This window comes from Trachemys scripta, chromosome 3 (assembly GCF_013100865.1).
Source record: "Trachemys scripta elegans isolate TJP31775 chromosome 3, CAS_Tse_1.0, whole genome shotgun sequence".
NCBI lineage: Eukaryota > Metazoa > Chordata > Testudines > Emydidae > Trachemys > Trachemys scripta.
Genome location: NC_048300.1, coordinates 159,979,985 through 159,989,854, shown reverse-complemented (window position 1 = coordinate 159,989,854; position 9,870 = coordinate 159,979,985). Strand labels below are relative to the sequence as shown.

The 9,870-nt window shown below is 42.6% G+C and overlaps 1 protein-coding gene across 2 annotated transcripts in view; it reads right to left on the bottom strand.

Annotated features, from left to right (window-relative positions):
- Nucleotides 1–8,830, bottom strand: part of LOC117875237 (glutathione S-transferase-like) — a 14,348-nt gene extending 5,518 nt beyond the window's left edge. The window contains exons 1-5 of one of the 2 annotated variants that reach the window (XM_034766347.1): nucleotides 8,694–8,830; nucleotides 3,865–3,971; nucleotides 2,202–2,253; nucleotides 1,376–1,508; nucleotides 275–416 (exon numbers count right to left, since the gene is read on the bottom strand). In XM_034766347.1, coding sequence (XP_034622238.1) covers nucleotides 275–416; nucleotides 1,376–1,508; nucleotides 2,202–2,253; nucleotides 3,865–3,951 — 414 coding nt within the window. In that variant the 5' untranslated portion in view covers nucleotides 3,952–3,971; nucleotides 8,694–8,830. Of the gene's footprint in view, nucleotides 1–274; nucleotides 417–1,375; nucleotides 1,509–2,201; nucleotides 2,254–3,864; nucleotides 3,972–7,752; nucleotides 7,871–8,693 lie in introns of those variants that run through there. The other variant, XM_034766349.1, reaches the window with a different exon arrangement.
- Between the last annotated feature and the right edge of the window lie 1,040 nt (nucleotides 8,831–9,870).

The following is a 9,870-nucleotide window of genomic DNA, read 5'->3' as shown; positions in this document are numbered from 1 at the left end:
CTCCCTCCCAGGTTTGAGAGCCTGGGAAGGAGGGCGAGTAGCGGTGCGCAAATCAGCTGTTTCGCGCGCCGTGGCAGCAGCAGCGGAGGTGAGCTAGGGCGGCCGGGGCACATTTTTAGGGGCGGCATTCTGGCGCCGGCCATGCCGCCCCTAAAAATGCGCCACCCCAAGCACCAGCTTGTTTTGCTGGTGCCTAGAGCCGGCCCTGGATCCAGGATATATTATCAAGTGACCAATACTCCAGGTTGTAAATTGTTGCCTTACTGCTACATACCTTTTCATATACAGGGAAGTACCTCGTTGTGGCCTTCTCAACGATTTTGGCAAGATGCTTTGCCTTTGCCTCCGGTGGCTGGATAGGATAATGCATCATGAGTTCATTCAGATCCATTGTTGCTTCCACATACATATCAATCCTGAAAGGCAAAGTGTGTTCACATTGGTTTGAACAACTAGTATTCATGTAGATTCCTGCAGTGAAATAACTCCAGGGTCAGGAGGCTAAATACCAGAAGATTTACCACTGACTAATTTGTATTTGCTGTTTAAAAAACAAAACAAACAACAACAACAACAACAAATCCCCCCAATAGATATATGACATCACCTCCTTTTTCAGAGATGGTTGGAATCATCTGTACTAAAGATGGGCAAATATTTTCATACTTAGCTTCTAAAAGTTAAGCATAGCTATCTAAATCACCCAAATCTCTATTTAGGCACCTAAGTGAAATCAGTCAGAGGGCAAGACCTAATATTAGTGACACACAATGTTTCCCATTAAGAATTAAGTTGGGACATCACTTTAGCTATAAGTGATATTTGTATCTATCATACAATAATACAATTTATTTGCACTTGCTAATTAATCTGAGGAATTTGGGGACACATAAGGAGAGTTCTCTGTCTGCACAAGCATCCTTCCCCTAAATATGCAGTTCATGGGGACAAAGGGCAGGGATTCCCTTGGCTCTTAGCTTGCAAGAACTGTTTGTTGCTTGCACCTGTGGGAGACAAGTAATGGGGTTGTGTAAACCAGCAGTCTTCCTGGAAATGGAGAGTGATATTAGGAGAAATACTGACCTCTGCAGCTACAGTACATTTGTTATCTGCCTGGCTGAGTTTTGAAAACTGCAATAACCTCTGATGAGATAATCAAGATGAACTCACATGTACTTTTTTTTGCATATCTCTAATCTAATCTAGTTATTTAACATTGGTCCAGACCTTAGTATTGTTGACCTTGGTTGGAGGTAAACAGAAATGTGCTGGCTCATCATATAATTTAGCAATAATCAGGATTTTTTCCCCCTTGTACTGCACATAGAATAATTATTTTTATTGCTATCAGAAAAAGGTAGTGCTGTTACAGTACAGTGCTCTCTCCTTCATGTCCTTCCCATAGAGGTTGTGTTTCCCTGCTATGTAGTTGAGAATGGCTCTGGTCTGCACCATCTTCATTCCATCAATTTCCACCATGGGCACTTGTTGAAACAGCAGGGATCCATCTTTTAAAAGAAAGGTGAGAAGTATGACTCAAATAAATTATAGTCTTTTTCCCCAAACTATTATCATTGCAGTGGAGTCGAGAAAACCTCTAACTTGCTATTTTCTTTTTACTTTGAGGGTCTTTTATCTTATACTGCGAAGTGAAAGAAGTTTCCAGTAAAATGTGAATGCTATTTCTTGTGGGAAAGGGTAAACATACTAATAGCTTGAATTATAACAATAAACTTCTTAGAATTGCTGCAAATCCAATAAAGTCTCCAAAATAAAACCTTTAATGGTGATTCAAGAAAGGGACAAACCGTGCATTGCGTAGTTTACTCAGGTAAAGTTCCCACTGAGGTCAATAGGGGAACACTGAAGGATTTGGCCCCTAAGAAAACTTTTATCATGCTCCATATGAACTTTCCAAAATAATAACTTTTTATACAACATCTCTAATCTGACCATCTCAAAACACTATACCAAGCAAGCTATAGAGTAACATATGTTACAGTTATAAAACTGGTATAACAGAGTGGAGGTTGGCCTCCAATATTTGAGTGAAACAAAATGGTCTTACTGCAATGTGCAATTATGATTCATCATGTTCATGAACCAGTCCAGATTTTCTTTTAAAAAGACAATTACATTTTCAAGAATTCCACATTAGGATCCACAAACAGTTCTAATAAAAAACTAATTAAAAAGCTCACCCTGCAGTAACTTTAAAAGGTCTTCCCTTGTTTCAAAGAATTGTTCTTCAAACTGGAAAACAAATGGGTAAAAGAAGTAAAAAGGGTCTCATTGTTACTGCATGGGTTAGGTTAGGAATCACTTGAGAAAATAATGATTAACGATTATTTGCTTTTAGAATTTTTCACATAAAAAGCAGTTGAAGACTTTAAAATATTCTGTATTTAGATAAAATCCTGCCTCTGTCACGTTCTCCCTTTACCCCATTATGCTTAATTAAAATGCCTTTTGTGTAGGAGCCTTTGTTAGATTGTGGCTAGCTCTGCCAAGGTGTGTAAGGTGACCAGAGAGCAAAACAAACTTTCTTCTGTGCAAGAGGCAGCCACAATGTTCTTGCACTCATGACTGGCAACGACTGGGGTGTCTAGTTCCCTGAGGTGAGCTGAAAGCAGAGCTAAGCATGGGGGAACTGGAGGGAAAGCACACACAGTAGCTGTTGGACTATTCTATGATTTTTTTGCTATAACACATGGGTGGCAAGGGAAGAGAAAGGGTTGTGCAGCGGCAAGAATCCCCAGAGGCTTCCTGGCTGACTGCCAACAGGCAGGTCAGAGCAGCCATATACCCCTCTGGCATGGCTTCCAGAGTTAATGTTGAAAGCAATTAGTTTCACAAGATACTCACTAATATTAGTATTGTGTAGGGCATAGAGGCCCCAGCCCCACAATGATAGGCATATCGTCTCCATCTTAGCTAATATCAGGCACTGAAATGCGGACTTTCAAAGTTGGAAACACGCATCTTTATGGCTTGAGGTAAAGAGCCAGGCTCACAGGTGAAGCTGTGAAAGACCATATTCTCTGTGCCCTGGGAACAGAGGGGGGAACATATAGAACACTGACTACAATGGTCGTCAGTCAGTATAGAACCTGGGCCCTACTATTTGACCTAATGGAGCAGCTCCGTTAACTGTAAGTATGCCCATTGTCACCAGGGAAAGACACTAAAGAGAGAAGTGATCACACACCTAGTTATAAGTTTACATGTTGGCTGTATAGTCACTTGTATACGTACAGTTCTGGGCACTGCATTTCAGGAAAGATGTGGACAAATTGGAGAAAGTCCAGAGAAGCGCAACAAAAATGATTAAAGGTCTAGAAAATATGACCTATGAGGGAAGATTGAAAAAAGTGGGTTTGTTTAGTCTGGAAAACAGAAGACTGAGAGGGGACAGAATAACAGTTTTCAAGTACATAAAAGGTTGTTACAAGGAGGAGGGAGAAAAATTGTTCTTCTTAACCTCTGAGGATAGGACAAGAAGCAATGGGCTTAAATTGCAGCAAGGGAGGTTTAGGTTGCACATTCGGAAAAACTTCCTAACTGTAAGGTTGTTTCAGCACTAGAATAAATTGCCTAGGGAGGTTGTGGAATCTCCATCATTGGAGATTTTTAAGAGCAGGTTAAACAAACACTTGTCAGGGATGGCCTAGATAATACTTAGTCCTGCCCTGAGTGCAGGAGACTGGACTAGATGACCTCTTGAGGTCCCTTCCACTCCTATGATTCTATGTGCAGTGAGTTCTGAACTAATGACTTCCAGTTGGTCACATTTGCAATATGGAACAGTCATTTCCACCAAATTATGCATTGCCAACTTAGTTTCTTTATAAAACAGAAACGAACCTCGATTCCAGCTGCTGCCAACAGCCACCGTATTGTTTCCATTCGGCCTCTTCCATTGAAATAGTACAGTTTGGGTTTCCCAGCCATGCTTCCAAGTGTCTGGCTTCCTGTTAAATTAAATAAAGGAAAAGATTTCAAAGAATCAACATGAGAGAGATCAGTGTCTGTGACTCAGGAAGTCAACACTTCATTCTCAAGTCTCCCTGCTCATTGTATTTAATATAGCTGAATTTCTCAAGCACTTGACACTAGAGCTCCTACTTGCTACAATTATACAAATAAAAAATAATAATAATGCTGGATGCTGGCTATAAAACAAACAAAACAAAACAAAACACCAAGGACAAGACAGGAACAGTAGCTTTTCTCAGAATGCTGGAATTCTTCTGCACTGCTACAGACTAGGGACCGAATGGCTAGGTAGCAGTTCTGCAGAAAAGGACCTAGGGGTCACAGTGGACAAGAAGCTGGATATGAGTCAACAGTGTGCTCTTGTTGCCAAGAAGACTAACGGCATTTTGGGCTGTATAAATAGGGGCATTGCCAGCAGATCGAGGAACGTGATCATTCCCCTTTATTGGACATTGGTGAGGCCTCATCTGGAGTACTGTGTCCAGTTTTGGGCCCCACACTACTAGAAGGATGTGGAAATATTGGAAAGAGCCCAGCGGAGGGCAACAAAAATGATGAGGGGTCTAGAGCACATGACTTATGAGGAGGGGCTGAGGGAACTGGGATTGCTTAGTCTCCAGAAGAGAAGAATGAGGGGGGATCTGATAGCTGCTTTCAACTACCTGAAGGTTCCAAAGAGGATGGAGCTCGGCTGTTCTCAGTGGTGGCAGATGACAGAACAAGGAGTAATGGTCTCAAGTTGCAGTGGGGGAGGTCTAGGTTGGATATTAGGAAACACTATTTCACTAGGAGGGTGGTGAAGCACTGGAATGTGTTACCTAGGGAGGTGGTGGAATCTCCTTCCTTGGAGGTTTTTAAGGCCCGGCTTGACAAAGGCCTGGTTGGGATGATTTAGTTGGGAATTGGTCCTGCTTTGAGCAGGGGGTTGGACTAGATGACCTCCTGAGGTCCCTTCCAACTCTGATATTCTATGATTCTATGATTCTCTCTCAATGCTGGAGCAAAAGGCTCAGAAAGGCACACACTGATGGAGGGATTTGTAGCTAATGCTAGAACCACAGGCTTAGAAAAGTGCCTGGTAATATTGTGGGGAAGGAGTTGCATTACCATAGATGCTGAAATAAAGGCCTAAAACATCTCAGGTTAGGGAACCTTTTCTTCTTCTTTCTTGTGTTCCCTTCTCTCTTTCCCTGTGTTGGCTGTCCCCTCCACCCACCCCAAAGGGAAGCTAGCTGGCTCCCTGCCCTATTGCTGCTCCTGTTGTCTCATGGAGAGAAACTCATTTAAATGGACTGAAATGCCATGAGATCAACTGCTTTTTGTGAGATTTTTGCTATTTGGGGCCAATATCAGGAACATAGCAAGTCTTGTAAGATTTTGTCCAGTCCCAAATCAGAAGTGGATAAGGGCTCCACAAAGAGCACTGGATTCAGTTTTATTCATGCCCTAACAGCTGTGAAGAGTTCTGCCAAAAGATCCTAATCATACAAAACACTTGTGCAATTAACTGAATGTCAACCCTGTTGTTTCAAAGTCAACAAAAGGACGAGACTAAAACTCTGAAGTTCAGATTAAGCAATGAAACATGAAATATCAGGAGACTGGACTAAAGAGCAAATCGAATAAGTTGTGCAATGGCATTAGAAGCTGTTGCAATGCTGGACTCTGGGAGCGCACCTATATGTTCTTTTTGCAAACTATAATATCCACCAGCAGAAAGGATTTACTATAGGTTGAGGGGAAATAAAGGTGATTCCAAAGAGTATAAATATAAACGTTAAAGGCCTGATGATTGGAGAAGCTTCTCTGAAAGTGCCATTGTGGAACTTGCTTGACCTTCAATCTTCTTTTAGCTCCTAATCTCAACTATTTCACTAGGAGGGTGGTGAAGCACTGGAATGTGTTACCTAGGGAGGTGGTGGAATCTCCTTCCTTGGAGGTTTTTAAGGCCCGGCTTGACAAAGGCCTGGTTGGGATGATTTAGTTGGGAATTGGTCCTGCTAAGAGCAGGGGGTTGGACTAGATGACCTCCTGAGGTTACAAGTTACTGTCATTAATCAGTAATTTAGTGGGAGTTGCTTTGCTGCTCAGAGCCTTTGATAATCTGGCCTTCATTTAAAAAAACAGATGATGTGTTATCCAGGGTAAGTGAAAGCCTCACTTTTTAATGAATTTGCCACCTATGCTGATAGTTATCTGTAATTCATTCAAATGGCTGCTCTCAAACTGCAGTCTGTGGTTACAGGATCCTGACTCTTCTTGTTTGCATTTGCTAATACATGTGATAACAATGCTAAATACACAGGAAATACTAGTATTACTAGTATTACTTTTTCATGCACGCAATTGTTATCCTTGCATCTGGAATGTTATCCAATTACAAATGGGAAAGGTGTGTATGTGTGTGTGCAATACACCCCGGTAAAATATGGCGCACACTGAAAAGTTTGAGAACCCTTGCATTAAAATGACTAAAATGTAACTCACTGTGACAATTGTAAAGCCCAAAATATTTCAGTCCTAATTAGTAGAGTGCTTTATAACTGAGAAACTCAAAATACTGTACAGATGAGACCAAATATCATTATGACCCTTTTACATAGAGGGGAACTGAGGTATGTATGGGCCTTTCCCAAGACCACCCAGCAAATCAATGACGTAGGCAGATAAGAATGGTCATAATGGATCTGACCAATGGCCCATCTAACCCCATATCCTATCTTCCAACAGTGGTCAATGCCAGGTGCTTCAGAGGGAATGAATAGAACAGGCAATCAGGGAATGATCCATCCTCTGTTGCCCAGTCCCAGCTTCTGGCAATCAGAGGCCAGAGCATGGGGTTGCATCCCTGACCATCTTGGATTAGCAGGTGGAAGCAGGGACCTATCCTCCATAAATGTATCTAAATTCCTAATCCAGGGTCCAACCACTGGACCACATTATCTCCCAGTATGTGCCATTTAAAAATAGAACATGCATGTAACAGCATGCTAGTGCATAGTAGTAGAATTAATTAGTCATTTCTAGTGCTCATTAAGCTATTATGATATTTTTCATCATTTCTATTGGTAACACATTTCTATCAATAATTATGAAGTGTAAAACTCTTAAATGTAACAAAAATCAGAATTGTGGGACCGATCCTCAGCCATTGAAGTTAAGGGAACGATAATGATTTGTACCAACTGACCCTGTGTTTTCATTAAGTGTAGTAGTGAGGAGGAAATTAAAATACTATAAATATAACACTGTTCCTTCAGCATTTTCTCTAATAATTTTGCCTTCACCTCAAGAGGTCTGATACTTGCAGCATGTTATATAAACATAGTGTGTTTTAGCGTGTTGCCACACGTCAGAGAATGACCAGAATAAATTAAGATTCAGAGTCCATTTACAGAAAAACTCCCCCACAAAATGCTTTATTCTAACCAGAAAGCTGTGGTGTGTTCTGTATGCTTTGGCAAACCTTCAGCTATTCACCAAGCTAGACTTTTCCCTGTTTTATAAATAAAGGAACTCAGACAGTAAAGACTTAGAAGAGACCCTCCTTAGATACATTTTCTCAAGTAGCTATTTTGTTGTAGTTGCAGAAAAGAAAGTCTAAAGCAAAATGATATTGTCCTACCTTCTACATTCAATGAAAAGATCTTTTTCACCAGCCCCAACTGCCTCCTCTGTCCTCAGGAAGGTGTTATGGTATTTGTTATGGAAAAGTTCAGTTCTTTTTTATTTGATCATTTTAGATTATCTCCTTACCTCCTCTGCTCTGTCAGCCAGCTTGTGCAGCAGCCAGGAGAGTCCAGTGAAAATACTTTCTTCATTCCAAGTTTATATTCCTGTTATTGCTGCCTCTCTCCCTCGCTCCTTCCCCTCCCTCAGCTTGTGCTCCCAAACTGTATCCATGCTAGCCTCTCTTTTCAGAAAAATGTCCCAGCGCTGAAGAAGTAATCAATTTAATTTGCAGCAAAGGAGATTTAGATTACATGTAGAAAGTTTTTCCTAATATCAAAGGATAATTAAGCACTGGAACAGGTTACTGAGGGAGGTGAGGAATCCCTGGCCTTGGAGGTTTTTAAGAACACGTTAGACAAACACCTGTCAGGGATGGCCTAGGAATTCTTAATTCTGCCTCCTGGCAGTGTGAAGGCTGGACTAGATGACCTCTTGAGGTTCCTTCTAGCCCTATGTTTCTATCATGGCTAACACCAGTTCAGGATCCACCAGCAGGAGGAACAGTGTGAGCACTAGTGTAGATAGATCTATAGGCAATCACCAGCATTTTTAGCACTGTGTCATCTCACTCTGCTCAGAGCAGGTCTACCTGATTTAGTGGAAAAAATGCTGGCAGCACCTAGTTTATGCTAGCTCTCCCATAGTAGCTAATGCCATGGCAACAATGGAGCTTAAATGGTGTTAGCAACAAATGCCCAGTGTTCACTTTGCCCTCAGAAATGCCGTGTCTTGAGCCTTCCTGAAATCATTATTTTTTAACTTTCTCCTCTTAACACTTCTGATGTCTGGATTCCCCTTTTCTCCCTGTGCTACAACACCTGAACTACTTTAATGCACATCAACCTTATCATACAGAAAGTCAGCACAACAATTCTATCAATATTTAACCCATTAGACCCATTCACTGAAGTTACTCTTAAACAGTTTGGTCAATTCCCTGTACATTTCTAAAGATCAGTACTAACCTCTGTGACTCCTGATCCAGTCCAAACTCTTCTTGAATAAGAAATCGTGCCTTTGAGTTATAAGGTTTTGTAGCTCCACCTACTGGGAGGTGAGTCCAATTTTGTCCGACAGGTAAAGGAAACGCCCACTGTTAAACAAATTAAACCAGTTGGCTCTGGCTGCTTTCTGACTTGTCACCTGAAACAGAACCTTCCTAATACACACTGGGCTAATCCACAAACCTAAAAGTCCACAAAAAACTCATGATGGATTGGGACAGTTGTTTCTGGAAAGCATCACTCATTGTTTTTTCAGTATTACCCCTTCTGGGCGGGAGGCAGCATCTCCCATCTAGCGGTTAGGGCCCACGGTGACGGCTACACCTAATGGTTAGTCTCTGGCAGCAACCCCGGCTAGTGGGCACAATTCTTCCATGGAGTAGGAGAACCTCAACCCTGCCACTCCACCGGGTTCTGACTCAGGGCTCTGGGAGGCTGGTTCGGCTTCGCTCACCCTGCAGTGCCTTGGGTCAGCCTCAAGTCAACTTCCCTGAGTCACTTTCTCCCTTCCTTCGCATCCCAGCCGGCCATCCCCGGGGACTGCTGCCTTCTGGGCTCCTTGCCATGGTCCTAGTATCTTGCAGGCTGTGGCTCCCCCCATTCCCAGGCTTATTGCAGGATCCAGCCATGTCTCCCCTGGAGCCTCCAGAGCTCATCCTTCTCCTTGGCCTGCCAGCGCCAACTGAGCTGTCTGGCTGCCTTTTAAACCCTGCCTCCATCCCAAGCATGCTTGGCACAGGCGGAGGGGCAGGGCCTCCTGAACCCAGAGTTGCTTCTTAATCCCCTTCTGTCCAGTGAGGAATTTATACACCCCATCACACACCCTCCCTCTTCAGAATCAGGGCTGGGAAGCGGTTCTGTGGTTCTTGCAACCCCCGTCTCTCAAGGAAAAAAATCTGCATTTTTGTGATCCTTCCCTAGCAAGTGAAGGATTTCGGAGCTATACAGCTGCAGGGAGACGTACCACTGCATAATTCTGGGGTTGGTGTTCTTTCAAGGTGTTCAGCCTCTGTAGCAGCACATGGCCAGTCACTCGCTGAAAGACATTCCCCCAAAAGTAATACTTTAAAGCATCCACTGCCCATTTCATTGCTAGAGCCTAATTCTCTGGGTGCAAGTAGGCAGTTTCTTGCAGAAA